Source organism: Somniosus microcephalus, chromosome 11 (assembly GCF_052327205.1).
Source record: "Somniosus microcephalus isolate GS21.2 chromosome 11, FLI_Smic_1.0, whole genome shotgun sequence".
In the NCBI taxonomy this organism is placed as follows: Eukaryota; Metazoa; Chordata; class Chondrichthyes; order Squaliformes; family Somniosidae; genus Somniosus; species Somniosus microcephalus.
Window position 1 is genome coordinate 223,586,034 of NC_140997.1, and position 18,629 is coordinate 223,604,662.

Here is an 18,629-nt window from a genome sequence, read left to right on the forward strand (position 1 = left end):
TCAAATTTGTCTTGCTGACCAAGTTAACATGGAAAGTGTAACCACACAGGCCATTAGTTTCATACGATTCCCAACCTCCCACCCTGACCTGAAGATCCTATAACATGGCTAGTGGAGCTCCAGATAATTAATGGTGGGGGGGGTGGCTAGTAACTTGAAATTAGTGCACGCTGCAACTGACCCATTGCCTTCTCTTCACCCCTCTGCCCTCTGCCCTCTGGTCTAGCATCCCCGGGTCATGAACGCAGACACTAATCTTGTAGGAATCTAAAATAAGGGGTCGGCCATTTAGGACTGAGATGAGAAGAAATTTCTTCACTCAGAGGGCGGTGAATCTTTGGAATTCTCTACCCCAGAGGGCTGTGGAGGCTGTCATTGAGTATATTCAAGACAGAGAGCGATAGATTTTTAGATATTAAGGGAATCAGGGGATAGTGCGGGAAGGTGGAGTTGAGGTAGAAGATCAGCCAGGATCTTATTGACTGGCAGAGCAGGCTCGAAGGGCCGAATGGCTGACTCCTGCTCCTAGTTCTTCTATTCTTATGTATAGATACATGGCACATTCCATCATCTGGATCAGCTCTAAAATCATATTGGAAGACAAATAGGTGAGATTTTGAATCCCCTCGTTTGAATCCTCCATCACTGGCAAGACCATGCTACAGTAAAAGGAATTTATATTCAGTTGTGTACTTTGTATCAGTCTTGCTATAGCCATAGCCACACAGTATAGGATAGTGCAGTGTGCCTTCCTCTTTCGTACGGTAGTGGCGCAGCAAATCAGATGTCAATATCTGAGTCAGATATCCAGGCCAAAGCTTCCGGTGTAACAGCGTGGATATCTTGTAGGCTGCCTGCGAATTTCCTCCAAGGGCATTGCTCAATGATGTACTCCAGGGTCTGATCAGGAGCTCCACAGTTGCATGATGGGGATGCTTTTAATCTTCCATCTATGGAGAAGGTGGCAGCATCTGTTCTGTGGCAGCTGATGGTTGTCCACTGTTTGCGAGGAGGGTTTGATCCATCAGGTTGTACTGTGGGCTCCTCTATAAGGAATCCATTCCGTATCTCACAGTTCTTCCCAGCATTTCGCCGTCGGTCATCAAGGTTGAGGGGAGATCGCTGAATGGCTTCGGTGACGGTCCAAAATGGCCGTCTAGATTTGAGACGGGTTGGTGGTCGGTTGTACAGTGTATGATATGAAGGGGTGGTTTGCAATTCCACAGAATATCCCCCCTTAGCCTTCTAAGTTATATACTGAATAAAGGAACACGCCTATTTTATTTGATCCTGTCGCACAACTTATGTGCATTAGTGAACTAGTCATACGTCACTCTTGCACTTCCTGATAATCCAGCATCAAATCATAAAGGAGTAACAACCCTCCACTTACAGTCTCCATCTTGCAGACTGGTTCCTTCAGTCTGAATTAGCCTGGTGCTTAATTGCAACATTGGAATGGCATTTGATGGTATTAAATGTCGAATGTAAACTCGTGTGCAGTTAAAAATGAATTGCTGAGGGTTTCTCGTTACGGTAAACTCTCGTTTAAACGGCACCTAATCAACCGGAATTCTTTAATAACCGGCAAAATAGACAGCCGGTAATCTTGCTGAATCCATCCATTTTTCGTTTTTCCAAGTCCGAGTTTCCCGCGGTGGCCGAGTTAGTCAGTGGTTTTAATTTTTTTTTGTGTTAAAAATTGCCTACTTCTCTGTTATCCGGAATTTTTAATCAACCGGCACCATCCCGGTCTGGTCGGTGCCGGATACGAAAGTATTAACTTCCGCTAATTTTTTTAAACATTTATAATTCATTATAAAGCCATAAGCCAAATGGGTTTCTGGCAAATAGCTTCCGTGGCCTAGGCATTATAGGATTACAATTACAGGGAGCCAGAGTCCCAGGACAGTTGTGGAAATGAATCGCTACTGTAGGAAAAGATGAGTAAAGGCAGGATAGGGAGGGTTCCCGTTACAAGGTCACCAGCCTCATATCCTGTTGGTTCAGAGGTGAATGTATACCTCAGAGATGGTCCCTGGTAACCATTCAAAGTTCCCAAAAATATTACACGAAGGATCCCTAAACAAGTAGCGACGAGATCAGGGGATTTACTGGAATGGCAGCAGGGATGAAGGACTTCAGTTTCGCAGAGAGACCAAAGAAGCTGGGATTGTTCTCCTTAAAGAATGAAAGACTTGCATTTCTATAGCGCCTTTCGCGACCACTGGACGTCCCAAAGCGCTTTACAGCCAATGAAGTAAATTTATTTTTAGAGCAGGGAAGGTTAAGGGGAGATTTAATTGAGCCGTTCAAAATCATGAAGGGTTTTGATAGAGTGAATAAAGAGTAACTGTTTCCAGTGGCAGATGGGTCGGTAACCAGAGGACACAGATTTAAGGTAATTGGCAAAAGGGCCAGAGGTGAGATGAGGAATGTTTTCACGCAGCGAGTTGTTGTGATCGGGAACGCGCTGCCTGAAAGGGCGGTCGAAGCAGATTCAAGAGCAACTTTCAAAAAGGAATTGAATAAATACTTGAAGAAGGGGGGAAAATTGCAGCGCTATGGGGAAAGAGTAGGGGAGTGGGACTAATTGGAGAGCTCTTTCAAAGAGCCGGCACAGGCACGATGGGCCTCTCCAAGGCCTTGACATCCTTCCTAAAGTGTGGTGGCCAGAATTGGACACACTACTCCAGCTGAGGCCTAACCAGTGACTTATAAAGGTTTAGCATAACTTCTTTACTTTTGTACTTCTTGTTGACCAGGTGGACGCAGTATTTAAGGTGCGGTCTGACTAGAACACTATAAAGTTTGATAATTACCTCCTTTGAATTATACTCGACTGTTTGGGTTCTGTAATTCAACATCATATTGGCTTTATTGATTGCTGCCCTGCATTGGTTGGAGATGTTTTAGCGCCTAGTGCACTAAGACTCCTTGTTCTCTATTTCGACTTCATCCTTAGCTATTTCAACTTCATTCATAAAGTATGCATTTCTTCTATTTTTTTCTGCATTAAATTTCATCTGACATCAGTTATACTACAGCTTTCGGTCTGAAGCCAGTATCTGTAGAGTGTGATGCTCAATCGGCAAACTTCCAAACAGCTTTGGACAAAGTTCCACACAAAAGCTATTATCATAGAATCACACAGTACAGAAGGAGGCGATTCGGCCCATCGTGCCCTCTGCTGGGTCTTCTATGCTAAAAAAAAATTCTCCTCACCTTCCCTCTGGTTTTTTTGCCAATTATCTTAAATCTGTGTCCTCTGGTTACTGTCCCTCCTGTGTCTGTTATTTTAATGGTGCTCCAACCCGCACATTGACCCTTCTGTTAAAATAGATGGCAATGAAATTTCATCCAAACCCTTCGAAAAGTTGTCCGCCAATATTAGGCAGCGCAGCTTCACCCCAGGGTACATGTAATAAATTACAAGGATGAGTGCAAACCAATTTGAAAGTAGCTTGATTATATCTGGTGCACGATGCTAATTGCCTTTTGCTGTAGGGGCTGACCCATACGTTTCTCTTTTCAGATCTGATTTCCCGAGGCGTTGTCACCTACCAGCTGAATTATTCGTGCTGTTACAACACTCTGTTGCTGGACGAGGAGAGAGGCCAGTTGTTTGTCGGAGCAAAGAATTACCTCATCGCGCTCAACCTGGGCAACATCAGCAAACACGAAAAGAAGGTGATTAAGGCTCGCATGGACCATGTCTGGCCAGTCTGATGGGCTTAACTACTCGAGAGCCTGGTCTTCTGAAGGATGCGGATTAACGAGTTAAAGATTTATGTTGTAATTAGGGAGGTGAAGGAGACGATGGGAACTTCCAAGGGGTAGTAAAACTTTTGTAACACTTGTTGGCAGAATAGCTAAGAGGTTTTGATTCTGCTGCTGGGAAAATCTACTTAATCAATCCATAGATTTTTCCCTGCAATGTTTATTCCCTGCTCTTTTGAAGCCACTCTGACTCTTGTTGGGGTCTAGATTGATGGGCACCTGCCGCCAAGTAAGAAAGAACTTGCATTATCAGTTCCTCAGTATGTCACAAAGTGCTTCACATTGAAAGAAGTACTTCTGAAGTGCAGACACTGTTCTTATATAGGCAGATACGTCCAACCAGTTTTCACACGGCAGGATCCCACAAACAGCAAATGTTAACCTGTTTTTTGGTGGTGGTGGTGGTTGCGGAAGGAGCACTGACCAGGACCCTGCTCTTCTTTTGAATTTTACCCAGGGATCTTTTGCGTCCGTCTGACTAGGCCGACGGGGCTTCAGTTTAACACCTCATCTGAAAGATGGCACTCTCTCAGTAATGCCCTGAAGTGTCGAGCCTAGATTCATTCCTGGAGTGGGGTTTGAGCCCACAGCCTTCTGACTCGCGGATGAGAGCAGTACTATTGAGCCAAGCTGACTCCTTATCCAAGACAGTGTTGGAAGGCCGCTTCAACAAGGTGGGCCCAATCCTTTCCTCACTGGTGGTTAGCACACCCATGAGTCCAACAGGGGTGCCTAGACAAAAGTTGGGAGCAGGACCATTGACTTTCATTTGCCCCTACCTTAGCCCAGGTATGCATCTTCACCACAAAGCAGGCCAAGATCAGCCATGTCAGCAGAGACTAGGCATTGATCCTGGGACCTACTCTATGTCTCAGTAACACACCAAAAAAAAGAATGAACTTGCATTTGTATAGCGCCTTTCACGACCACCAGACGTCCCAAAGCGCTTTACAGCCAATGAAGTACTTTTTGAAGTGTAGTCACTGTTGTAATGTAGGAAACGCGGCAGCCAATTTGTGCACAGCAAGATCTCACAAACAGCAGTGTAATAATGACCAGATAATCTGTTTTAGTGATACTGGTTGAGGGATAAATATTGGGCAGGACACCGGGGATAACTCCCCAGCTCTTTAAAATAGTGCCAGAGGATCTTTTACGTCCACCCGAGACTTCGGTTTAACGTCTCATCCGAAAGACGGCACTTCCAACAGTGCAGCACTCCCTCAGCATTGCACTGGAGTGCCAGCCCAGAATTTTGTGCTCAAGTCTCTGGAGCGAGACTTGAACCCACAACCTTCTGACTCAGAGGTGAGGGGTGCTGCCCACTGAGCCACGGCTGACACATGAAAGGAAGTGTTTAAAGGGGAATGTGATATGTTGCTTCTTAAAAGTATATTTGCTTAAACTTTATGAGCTCATGATCTATTTTTTCCAAAATGGCAGCCAAATAGTTCTGCTGTAATAAGGAACAGACTCTTGTTGCAGTGAATTAACCTGTCTTTTTTTGTTACATATCCTCTGATGCAGATAGGGCCGGTGGGAGGCTGGGGGAAGGGAGAATTCAGATAAACCATCATGATTTGCGTTCTCCACCCTCCCTCATAAGTCGTAACTGCACTCCCATTTCTCCTCCCGCACAATTCCCCTGTGGAATATTGCGCTACCGTTCCACAAGTTAAAGAGCTCAGCGTTTTACAGATATCTTTCTCTAATTAATAGGGTGGTGGCGCGGCTGAGACCCTGATGTCTCAGTCAACTGCTCAGACTGATGAATGAGGATGCATTCCACTCCTAATTAAAATGACGCTGATGGGCCACAGCGTGTGCATTCATCCGAATCATCAGACACCAGCCTGCCATGCAGCTTAGCTGAGGTCAGAGCTGGTACCAGGCAACACTTCAACAGATTCTGTGCTGAATTTAAACCCCTCCCTTCCTCCTTCACTCTTCCTCTCATCCATTTTTAATCTTCCGATCTATCTCCGCATGTCTCTCATTTACTTTTTTATTTGTTTTACCCTCTCTCTCTCTCTCTCTCTCTCCCTCCCCCTCCCTCCCCCCCCCACCCCCCCCCCACCACACACACACACTCCTGTGTTTTTTCTTCTGTCTCTGTCTGTTTTTGGATCCAAAATAAGCAAAGCATCGCTAAATAGTTCAAGGCAGAAAAAAGCCCCCCAGATAATCAGGTTCTTTGTTGAAGGTTTGGGACATCGAATGGAAGTGGAATCTGGGATTGAGAATCTTATGGATAGAGGATTGGCTATCTAACAGAAGGCAGAGAGTTGGGATAAATGGTTCATTCTCAGACTGGCAATCAGTAACTAGTGGTGTTCCGCAGGGGTCAGTGCTGGGTCCCCAACTCTTTACAATCTATATTAACGATTTGGAGGAGGGGACCGAGTGTAACATATCAAAGTTTGCAGATGATACTAAGATGGGAGGGAAAGTAGTGAGTGAGGAGGACATAAAAAACCTGCAAGGGGACATCGACAGGCTAAGTAAGTGGGCAGAGATTTGGCAGATGGAATACAATACTGGAAAGTGTGAGGTTATGCACTTTGGCAGGAAAAATCGTAGAGCAAGTTATTATCTTAATGGCAAGAAACTGGAAAGTACTGAAGTACAAAGGGATCTGGGGGTCCTGGTGCACGAAACTCAAAAGGTTAGTATGCAGGTGCAGCAAGTGATTAAGAAGGCCAATGGAATGTTGGCTTTCATTGCTAGGGGGATAGAATATAAAAATAGGGAGGTATTGCTTCAGTTGTACAAGGTATTGGTGAGACCGCACCTGGAATACTGCGTACAGTTTTGGTGTCCATACTTAAGAAAAGACATACTTGCTCTCGAGTCAGTACAAAGAAGGTTCACTCGGTTAATCCCGGGGATGAGGGGATGGACATATGAGGAGAGGTTGAGTAGATTGGGACTCTACTCATTGGAGTTCAGAAGAATGAGAGGCGATCTTATTGAAACATATAAGATTGTGAAGGGGTTGGATTGGGTGGATGCGGGGAGGATGTTCCCGATGATGGGTGAAACTAGAACTAGGGGGCATAGTCTTACAATAAGGGGCTGCTCTTTCAAAACTGAGATGAGGAGGAACTACTTCACTCAGAGGGTGGTAGGTCCATAGAATATGCTGCCCCAAAAAGCTGTAGAAGCTACATCATTACATAAATTTAAAACAGAAATAGACAGTTTCCTAGAAGTAAAGGGAATTAAGGGTTACGGGGAGCGGGCAGGAATTTGGACATGAGTCGAGGTCCGGATCGGTCATGGCCCTGTGGGTAGCGGAGCAGGCCCAGGGGCCGTGTAACCTGATCCTGCTCCTATTTCGTGTGTCTAATTCTGTTAGATTCAGGAGATGGTTCTGTGATAGTGGATTGGCGGTTACACAAGAACATAAGAAATAGGAGCAGGAGTAGGCCAATCGGCCCCTCGGTAGCTTCCACAAACCTACCACCCTCTGAGTGAAGAAGTTTCTCCTCATCTCAGTTTTGAAAGAGCAGCCCCTTATTTTAAGATTATGCCCCGTAGTTCTAGTTTCACCCATCATTGGGAACATCCTCACCGCATCCACCCGATCAAGCCCCTTCACAATCTTATATGTTAGGATCAGATCAGCCATGATCTTATTGAATGGCGGAGCAGGCTCGAGGGGCCAATTGGCCTACTCCTGCTCCTATTTCTTATGTTCTTATGTTATGTTTTACTGTCGTCCTCCCTACTCTTCTGAAGATGTGGACCCTTGCAAGAGGTGCCGTTCCAGGGACGAGGACTGCTCTTTGGCACCTCATCCTAATGGCCATTCTTAATGTGTGAGCTTGTGAGTGTCAGAAGATAATTGACTATCAGAGATTCCACAGTTGAGCTTGATCCTGTCACATCCAGAAGAAGTCAGTGTATAAAGCTCCGGAGTGGGAAACCTAGCTGAATCTTCCCTTTCCTACCCCAGGAGTGCTGAAGCTGTCCATATCCTAACCCGCATCAAGTCCCGTTCACCCATCACCCCTGTGTTCGCGGACCCACATTGGCTCCCGGTCCAGCAACGCCTCGATTTTAAAACTCTCATCCTCGTTTTCAAATCCCTCTATGGCCTCGCCCCTCCCTATCTCTGTAACCTCCTCCAGCCCCTCCAAGAACTCTGCGTTCCTCCAACTCTGGCCTCTCATGCTTCGCCCACCACTGGCGGCCGTGGCCTCAGCTGCCTGGGCCCTAAGCTCTGGAATTCCCTCCCTAAACCTTTCCGCCTCTCTCTCCCTCTCTCTCTCTCTCTCTCTCTCTCTCTCTTTCTCTCTTTCTCTTTCTCTCTCTCTCTCTCTCTCCTCCTTTAAAATGCTCCTTAAAGCCTACCTCTTTGACCACCTGTGTTAATACCTCCTTCTGTTCGGCTAGGTGCCAAATCTTGTTTGATAGCGCTCCTGTGAAGCACTTGAGACGTTTTACTATGTTAAAGGTGCTATACAAATGCAAGTTGTTGTTGGTGAGGCCCAATACAGTACCTCTATCACTGTCCCAGCTGAAATAAGATAACTCAACACAGACTGGGGAACAAGCCGTCTCCCTTTCCCATCTTTTTGCGGTATGCTTATGACATTAAAAAAAAACTGCACATGACCTTTTTTTGGCCCTTTTCTCCTCCCTGCGATGAAACCCTTTAAAAGCGATGAGGTGTTTGACAAACCTCTTTTATTTAAGGAGAGCAAAGTGCTTCCCGTGTTTGTCATGAGCAAGCGATGCAATGAGGTCATATGATGTAATTTTCAACCCTGTGTTGTGTATTCAGAAATAATGTTGAACGGCAATAGATTAGGAAAAGGGGAAGTGCAACGAGACCTGGGTGTCCTTGTGCACCAGTCGCTGAAGGTAAGCATGCAGGTGCAACAGGCGGTTAAGAAGGCAAATGGTATGTTGGCCTTCGTAGCGAGAGGGTTTGAGTACAGGAACAAGGATGTCTTGCTGCAGTTGTACAGGGCCTTGGTGAGACCACACCTTGAGTATTGTGTGCAGTTTTGGTCGCCTTATCTGAGGAAGGATGTTCTTGCCGTGGAGGGAGTGCAGCGAAGATTCACCAGACTGATACCTGGGATGGCAGGAATGACGTATGAAGAGAGATTGGGTCGATTAGGCTTATATTCGCTAGAGTTTAGAAGAATGAGAGGGGATCTCATTGAAACTTATAAAATTCTAACAGGACAAGACAGACTAGATGGAGGAAGGATGTTCCCGATGGCTGGGGAGTCCAGAACCAGGGGTCACAGTCTAAGGATAAGGGGAAGCCATTTAGGACAGAGATGAGGAGGAATTTCTTCACCCAGAGAATGGTGAAACTGTGGAATTCTTTACCACAGAAGACAGTAGAGGCCAATTCATTAAATATATTCAAGAAGGAGTTAGATATATTTCTTAAGGCTAAGGGGATCAAGGGATATGGGGAGAAAGCAGGGACAGGGTACTGAATTTGGATGATCAGCCATGATCGCATTGAATGGCGGAGCAGGCTCGAGGGGCCGAATGGCCCACTCCTGCTCCTATCTTCTATGCTCTATGCTCCACCGTTTCCTGAAGGCAGGGCTCCTTTAAAGGCTCCAAGTCATACACCAGGCCAGTTGCAGTGGACGCTCACGGGACAGCTGAATCAGTCGAAATACCAGCATCATCTTCACAGAGGGATGTTGAAGAATTGTTTTTTGACAGTTTTGAAAACAACAACTTCTATTTCTATTGTGCCTTTAACACAGTAAAACGTCCCAAGGAACGATTATCAAACAAGATTTGGCACCGAGCCACATAAGGAGATATTGGGGCAGATGTCCAAATATTTGGTCAAAAAGGTAGGTTTTAAGGAGAGTCTTAAAGGAAGAGAGAGGGGTGGAGGGGGTTAAGGGAGGGAATTCCAGAGCTTAGGGCCCAGACAGCTGAAGACACGGCCGCCAGTGGTGGAGCGATTAAAATCAGGGATGTGCAAGAGGCCAGAAATGGAGGAGCGCAGAGCTCTCGGAGGGTTGTAGGGCTGGAGGATGTGACAAAGATAGGGATGGTGCAAGGCCAGGGAAGGATTTGGAAACAAGGATGAGAATTTTCAAATCGATGCGGTGCTCAACAAGAATGATCAGAATGAGTATTTATTATAATCTGGAAAGCAGCCAACAGGGCAGCTGAGATAGTCGACTCACTGCTGATGGGGAGCCTTCATGTTTTGTTCAGAGTTTGGGGAGTAAGCAGCGTTAATGGATTTGGAATTGCATGTTAAGAAAGATCTACAGCCAGGCTTCAAATTTAAGCCAAATCTGCACTCCGCACTCGCTGGTTTGTTTCTTGACTTGTGACTTGGAGACATTAGTCATTGAGGTCAATAGAAAGCATGGATGAGGGTTTCAGCAGCAGGTGGGCTGAGGCAGGGGCAGAGGTGGGCGATGTTACATGGGTGTAAGTAAGCTGTCTTTTAGGATGTGGGGTTGGAAGTTCAGCTAGAATTCAGATAGTTGCTAACAGTTAGGTTCGACCTGAGACCGTGGCTGGGGAGGGTGGTGGGAGGGTATCGCAAGGGAACAGAGTTTGTGGCGGGCACCGAAAATGATACCTTCAGTCTTCCCAATGCTTAACTGGAGAAAATTGTTACTCATCCAAGACTGGATGCTAGACAAGCAGTCTGACAATTCAGGGGCAGTGGAGGGGTTGAGAGAGGTGGTGGAGCAGTAGAGCTGGATGGGGTCAGCATACATGTGGAAGCTGACCTCATGCCTGGAGATGTCATTGTCAAGGGGCTGCATGTAGGTGAGGAAGAGGAGGAGGCCAAGGATAGGTCGTTGGCAGTGACGGCGTTGGGGCAGGAAGAGAAGCCATCATAAGAGCTGCTTTGGCTATAATTGGATAGGTCAAGAGTAGAACCAAGTGAGGTCAGTCCCACTGAGCTGGACAATGGATGAGAGGTGTTGGAGGAGGATGGTGGTTGACCATGTTAAAGGCTGCAGTGAGGTCGAGGGGGGGATAATGTACCATGGTCGCAGTCAGAGAAGATGACATTTGTGACTTTGGTTATGGCTGTTTCTGTGCTGTGCCGGAGTGAAATGCTGCTGGGGAAGATGGGCATGGATTTGGGAATCAGCAACATGTTCAGGGAGAGGAAAGGGAGGTCGGAGATGGGGCGGTAGTTATCGGTATCAGTCTACCAAGCGCATTCATGCACACCCGTGCACATTCGCACTGATGGGTGCTTGTCCATGCAGGCATACATTCACAGGGGCACACTTGCATGCAAACCTGCACCCTTGTAGACAAGAGTAGGACTAAACTTTACCGGATTATCATTGGGCGAGACACGCCTGCTCACACTAGGGTGGATTTTCACTCGCACCACCTGGCGGAAAACAAGCCGTTTGATCAACCGATATTTCACACCCTGCTCAATTTTAATTTCTATTGACTTCAATGGAAATCGGGCGGGGTGTAAAATGGGCATCAGATTCGCCATCGTCCTTTACCTGCCCAGCTGCAGAAGTGAAAATCCACCCCAATAAAAAAAACTTGTATTTATATAGTGCCTTTCACGACCTCAGGACGTCCCAAATTGCTTTACGACCAATGAAGTACTTTTTGAAGTGTAGCCACTTGTAATGTTGGAAACACAGTAGCCAATTTGTGCACAGCAAGCTCCCACAAACAGATAACTCCCTTGCTTTCCTTTGAAATAGTGCCACGGGATCTTTTGCATCCACCCGAGAGGGCAGACGGAGCCTCGGCTTAACGTCTCATCCAAAAGGCGGCACCTCCGACAGTGCAGCACTCCCTCAGCACTGCACTGGCGTGTCAGCCTGGATTTATGTGCTCAAGTCCCTGGAGTGGGACTTGAACCCACAACCTTCTGACTCCGAGCTGAGCCGTGGCTAACACTACCTCGCCCTTAAGGTCTAGCTCACTGCCTAATGGGGATTGTCAAGGTAGTCTGACCTTACCAGCCCATAGTACACACTACTGTGGAGAAGCCTTGAGGGTGAGTTATAGTTCATTGGCTGGCGGGGTGGGGGGGGTAGCTCTTTTCATTGCCAGCAAACCTGTTCTAACATTCACTGTGTTAGTGATCCAGATGGCTGCTCTCGTTGACTGTGACATCATGTATTTTGACAGAAAATATTAAGATCAGAGCAAACTTTCAAAAAGCAAATTTGCTGCCAATTTCAACTGTGTGCCGGTAATTGTTCTGAGAAATCCTTACCATTGCCAGTAGGCATTTCATCGATTCACTTCATTACCACTGCACCAACGTAGATGTGTTGTGAATTAATGCGGTCTCCTGGGTTTATTATGTAATGTTGCTCAGTGCGCTTCAGTTCCCAGCCCATCGTAATGACTGATTAACCCATCACTGAATGGATTTAGCAGTGTTTTCTGACATCATCCATAGCTCAGTTGGTAGCACGCTTGCTTCTGAGTCTAGAAGGTCAACGGTTCAAGTCCCACATCCAGATAACTTGAGCACCTAATCCAGGCTCACACTTCAGTGCAGTACCGAGGGAGGTGCTGCACTGTTGGAGGTGCTGTCTTTCGGATGAGACGTTAAAACCGAGGCCCCGTCTGCTCTCTCAGGCGGATGTAAAAGATCCCATGGCAGTATTATCGAAGAAGAGCAGGGGAGTTATCCCCGGTGTCCTGGGCCAATATTTATCCCTCAATCAACATCACTAAAACAGATTATCTGGTCAGGTATCTCATTGCTGTTTGTGGGAGCTTGCTGTGTATGCAAATTAGCTGCCGCGTTCCCTACATAACAACAGTGACTATACTTCAATGGGCGTGAAGTGCTTTGGGATGTTCTGGGGTTGTGAAAGGTGCTATATAAATGCAAGTCCTTTCTTTCATTTAATGATCCCAGTGTGGCAGAGCATGTTTTGTTGGTCTTGTATTGTACTGCACCTCCCCCCATGTGAAAACCAGCCTCGGTGTAGATGTTGCCCATTTATCAGATAGGAGTTCCTCGTTCTTTGTACATGGAACCCATACCCTTCTTACAAGAGGCTCTTGCCCGTCGTACAGGAGACGAGAGCTGCTCTGCCCAATGAAGGTACTGGGCAAATGCTACTTCCTCAATTTAAAAAAAAAAATTAGTTTATGGGATGTCGCTGGCAAGGCCAGAATTTATTGCCCGTCCCTAATTGCCCTCGAGAAGGTGGTGGTGAGCCGCCTTCTTGAACCACTGCAGTCCCTGTGGTGAAGGTACTCCCACAGTGCTGTTAGGGAGGGAGTTCCAGGATTTTGACCCAGCGACGATGAAGCAACGGCGATATACTTCTAAGTCAGGATGGTGTGTGACTTGGAGGGGAACTTGGAGGTGGTGGTGTTCCCATGCGCCTGCTGCCCTTGTCCTTCTAGGTGGTAGAGGTCGCGGGTTTGGGAGGTGCTGTCGAAGAAGCCTTGGTGAGTTGCTGCAGTGCATCTTGTCGATGGTGCACACTGCAGCCACGGTACGCCAGTGGTGGAGGGAGTGAATGTTTAAGGTGGCATATTAGCAACCTTGCATGTATATGGACTCAGAAAATGCTGGAAATACTCAGCAGGCCAGGCAGCATCTGTGGAGAGAGAAACAGAGTTAACGTTTCAGGTCTGGGACCCTTCATCAGAAGTCATCAGGGTCCCAGATGCTCTCTCTCTCCATGGATGCTGCCTGGCCTGCTGAGTATTTCCAGCATTTTCTGTTGTTATTTCAGATTTCCAGCATCCACAGTATTTTGCTATTATATATATATGGCATGGTGAGATTATAATGTGCCTCTTTATCTCAAGGCTATATAGGCTCGAGGGGTTAAATGGCCTACTCCTCATGTTCCTACCTCGTTTATAGGTGCAGGTGACAGCAGTGAAACACATAACACATGTGAACTATACAGTACCAAATGTGACTCAATTGCTACCTAATACCTTGTCTGTACTAGGCATGGACTGAAGTTGCCAGCGAGATATTCACACACAATATAGTGCCAGATGCGAGTGAATTGATGCATTTTACTGGTGCAGGTGAAGGACCCTTCAGGAATCAGAGGGTTAACTTTCTGCTGCCAGCGTGCTCCTGTAATTCTGAAAGGTTTTGTTCAATTGCGCAGACTACTGTTTCTAACCTTGGGCCATGGATCCTGACGCATGGGTTCATGACCTGGCATACCGACATGCTGCTGCTCCATTGAACTCACCCTGGTTGTCTATCTTGCAGATTTACTGGCCAGCTCCCGTGGAGTGGAGGGAAGAGTGCAACTGGGCAGGCAAGGATTTACACGTGAGTGCAAGCACTTCTAATTGTCTCGAAGCACTGCTTGATCGAAGGTCTGTGGTTACCGCCAACAGCCAGCGCTCTTTTGTGTCCCAGTTGGAAATGACACCTCCCCCCTTTCTCCTCCGCAGCACCCCGCAAAACCATTCCTCCCCACCAACAGCCTCACCTTCTCAAGCTATTGAATGCATAGACTATATCCGAAAAGATCAACCACGTGTTAAGAGCATATTTATAATATTTGAATACGAGGCTGTGTCAACGCGGAGGGTGTGAGAAGTGTTTTGCTGCACAACCCAGTAGCTACCTAGACAAGCGAGTTTCATTTGTTTGCCATCGTGAATGCTACCTCACTGTGTATGGGGATTCATAGGGCCAGATTTTCACTGTGCCGTGAGGCGGGCTTTTAGGCGTGCGGGGGGCAAAAATCCCGAATTCGGGGGTCCCGACACCATCCTGCCCAAAACCTGCCTCCACGTAAGTTTCAAGGGAGGCGGGTACCCGCCCCGCACTGGGACCCGCCGACCCGAGGCGGGAAGGGATTAGTGCCAATTAACTGCCTGTTAACAGGTAGTTAACAGGCAGTTTTTAGCCTAATCCCTATTTTGAGGGGTGTCGTGTGGGATTCCCGACGGCTCCAAACCACGCCAGGTTAGAGCAGGCGGGCCGTCGGGTTGAAGGACTTGGAGGGGTCGCGATGTCGGTGTTCAGGTGAGTGATGGGTGCATGAGTGCAAAGGTAAGTGTGTTTGGTGTGTCTGAAGTGTGTAAAGAAGTTTAAATTACCTGTACTTACCTTAACAGCCTTTCTTCCTCTAGGCGTCGGGAGTCCACTACTCAGCCGGCACTGAAAGCTGAATGGCTGCGATCTGTCAAAAGTGACAGCCTTCAGCTTACAGTGCCGGTGAGACTTCTAACTGAGTCTGCGTAGAAGGACTCAGGTTAGAAGTAAGACTGTCAGCGTTTGATAGCTTCAAACAGCTGTGAAACACTGATATTTCATCTGTCAAGACCTCTTGACAGATGAAATTTCAGTCTGTGGCGTCACCTGTTGCCGGGTGGCCCTTAATTGGCCTGCTGAGCCCGCTGGGCGGACTCAACAAGGCCAATCAAGGGAAAATCGCATCGATTGGCCGGATGTCGATGGAGGCGGGACTAAAACCCGAAAGTTGTAGTCCCGCCTCCTTCCCGACTGCTGAATGAAAATCCAGCCCTAGTTTCCGTAACAGTCGGGTAGCATTGCACCGTGCTTCAGTTCTGATGAGGATTGAGGAAAGGTCTTTAAAATTTCCTCAACATTTGGCTGCTCAAGATTCCTTGTTGCTATCGGTTGCTCGCAGGACTTTTTTTTCAAACTGAGAAACCGAGGTGAAGGGCCAAGACTCGTGCTGTAGGACAACGACAACTTGCATTTATACCGCGCCTTTAACGTAGTAAAACGTCCCAAGGTGCTTCACAGGAGCGATTATCGAACAAAATCTGACACCGAGCCACATGAGGAGAAATTAGGGCAGGTGACCAAAAGCTTGGTCAAAGAGGTAGGTTTTAAGGAGCATCTTAAAGGAGGAGAGAGAGGTAGAGAGAGATGGAGAGGCCGAGAGTTTTTTGGAGGGAATTCCACAGCTCAAGGCCTAGGCAGCTGAAGGTGGAGCGATGAGTATCGGGGATGGGCAAGAAGCCAGAATTGGAGGAGTGCAGAGATCTCGGAGGGTGGTGGGGCTGGAGGAGGTTACAGAGATAGGGAGGGGTGAGGCCATGGAGGGATTTGAAAACAAGGATGAGAATTTTAAACACTAAGGTTGAAAAGACAATGTAAATCAAGTAGTGATGTTAAACTTGGGGAAGCTAGTCGATTGTTGGAGAAAACTGATGGGAGGGGGTAAGGATTACAGAAGAACATAAGAAGTAGGAGTAGGCCATTCGGCCCTTCGAGCCTGCTCCGCCATTCAATAAGAAGTAGGAGTAGGCCATTCGGCCCTTCGAGCCTGCTCCGCCATTCAATAAGATCACGGCTGATCTTCTACCTCAACTCCACCTTTCCGCACTATCCTCATGCCCCTTGGTTCCCTTAGTATCCAAAAATCTATCAATCTTAGCCTCGGATATACTCAACGACTGAGCAGCTATAGCTCTCTGGGATAGAGAATTCCAAAGATTCACAAGTGAAGACATTTCTCCTCCATGGCCAACCCCTTATTCTGAGACTGTGCACCTTAGCTGTAGATTCCACAGCCAGGGGAAACAGTCCCTCATCATCTACCCTGTCACCACAGTTTTGAGGTATTGCGAAAAAACGAGTTTGAGTAGAAGGCGGTGTGCTGAACCTCGATTTCAGTGGGGAGGGTGTAGGGAGGAGGAAAAGTATGTAAGGTATGTTTGCAGCTTTGAAGAAACAAGAGAGGATTATTGACTTGTATCAACGCAACACCGTGAGACAAGAAAGGTTGTGATGAAAAGGAAGGAGAGAGAAACTTGACAGGCCGACAGTTTGGAGGCTATAGGTGACGGAGCGAATAGCTTATCACACAACCAGCTCTTATCTTGTGTCCTGTCCATGATTGCGTGAGAAAGGCTCGAGAAGAGCCTCCCTGGATAAGAAGGCAGCATTGAAGTCTTGGGATGGAATTGCACTCGACAAGAGAGGGTTGAGAATTGTCAAGGGTGGAAGAATTTGGTGTGGAAGAGAGGAAAGTGAGCATCCCACAGGGAGTCTTGGAACTGAACGAGTGAGGAACATGAGGCACCTTTTTTGCATGGATGAGAAACGAGTCAGTCGAGTGGGGAGAACGTCCAGCAAAAAATCGGTGAAAGAGGGTTGGTGGGGCAGGGTGGTGGGGGGCAGGTGGGATGGGGGTGGAGGGGAAGCATAACAGGTTAATATAACTCATAGGCTGAAGCTCAATCAAAGCTGGAAAGTAACTTGGGCCTCGGGCCTAATTATAACCTGTAAACCATGACAAATATCTGTCAATTTAAAATGTAGTTTTTGGGTTGGGCATGGATTACATTCCAGAGGTGTTAGGAAGCTGGACTATTTCCCATCCGCTGCCTCCCACTATTCATGCCAACTCACAAGCTTGTCAACAGCAGCCCGCTCGTTGCGCTTTAAATCTGCTTAACACTTTCATTTTGAACAGTCCAGGTGAGCAAAGTATGTGTTGACTAGAAAGACAGCTTGTGATTTTCTACACCCGCAGTGGCAGGTCGCCAACACTACACACACGCACACTCCTGGTTAAAACTAAAGTGACTCTTCTGGCCCTACGATCCTCCCGAGATCTCTGCGTTCCTCTAATTCTGGCCTCTTGCGTATCCCCGATTTGTGTCACTCCACCATTGGCAGCCGTGTCTCCAGCTGCCTCGGCCCTAAGCTCTGGAATTCCCTGCCTAAAGCTCTCGGTCTCTCAGACCTCACCGTCCGCGGCCCTTTGCATTGTTCCACGGAAACCCAGCGTTAGCTCGAGGAACAGCACCTCACCTTCCGATTAGGCACTTTACAGCCTTCCGGACTCAACATCGAGTTCAACAATTTCAGACCATAACCTCGGCCCCTATTACATTTTTATATATATTTTTTATCCACACCTTTGTTTTGTGCCCTTCCCCCTTTTTCTCTCTCCCACATGGCAGCTGTCTCTCATTCTGCCAGCGCATTTCACACCTAATCTAGAGCCGTCTTTTGTCTCCACTAGTCCTATCACCATCTCGTCTGGTTTTGAATACCTCTTAATGTCTCTTCACTTCTCTTTTGTTCTTTCATCCCCATTTCCCAGCCCCCAAACTGGCCTTTTAATCTGTTTCATTTCCTGTGTTTTTTCAGTCCTGACGAAGGGTTTCGACCTGAAACGTTGACTCTATTTCTCTCTCCACGGATGTTGCCTGGCCTGCTGAGTTTTTCCAGCATTTTCTGTTGTTCTCTCGGTCTCTCTACCTCCTTCTCCTCCTTTTAAGACACTCCTTAAAACCTACCTCTTTGACCAATCTTTTGGTCACCTGTCCTAATACCTCCTTGTGTGGCTCGGTGTTAAATTTTATTTGATAATCACTCCTGCGAGGCGCCTTGGGATGTTTTACTACGTTAAAGGCGCTCTATAAATGCACGTTGTTGTTGATCAGCAGACAAACTGATGCTGGAGGCCAAGGGAATGCTGGGACTTGGGTTAGAGTGGCAAAAGTAACCGGCAATTAATGATCGAGGGGAAATAGGGGACCGCTGGCATTCGTGAATATAACAAAAGTTTGTTTATTGGCAGAAATAAGTAGCTTTGCAGTTTTCGTGGACGTGCTGTTGGCTGGAACCATCTCCTGCTGGCTGCGTGTATTTGGAAAACCATGTTCGCACTGTCCTAGGTTTTCTGGTGACTGTGCCTCAAGAAATGTAGTCATTCTCGTGGGTTGGCAGCAGAAGCAATAACCACGAAGGCTGTTGGATTTATGGTTTTTTTAAAAATCCAACAAGTTCCCCCAAATCTCCTTTTCAGGGTATGGAATCTGCTCTTTATCTGGTTCGGCCTATTCTAGCCCACTCTGCGTGCTTGGCTCTTGATGCGCTCTGAAGTGGCCTAGTGAGCCACTCTGTTGTCGTG

At 47.1% G+C, this 18,629-nt stretch overlaps 1 protein-coding gene across 3 annotated transcripts in view; it reads left to right on the top strand.

Annotated features, from left to right (window-relative positions):
• The window catches only part of sema3b (sema domain, immunoglobulin domain (Ig), short basic domain, secreted, (semaphorin) 3B), a 435,650-nt gene that overhangs the window by 290,888 nt on the left and 126,133 nt on the right, over positions 1 to 18,629 (top strand). For all 3 annotated transcript variants that reach the window (XM_086002040.1, XM_086002039.1, XM_086002041.1), the window contains 2 exons: positions 3,536 to 3,690; positions 13,988 to 14,050. In XM_086002040.1, coding sequence (XP_085858166.1) covers positions 3,536 to 3,690; positions 13,988 to 14,050 — 218 coding nt within the window. The remainder of the gene's footprint in view (positions 1 to 3,535; positions 3,691 to 13,987; positions 14,051 to 18,629) is intronic.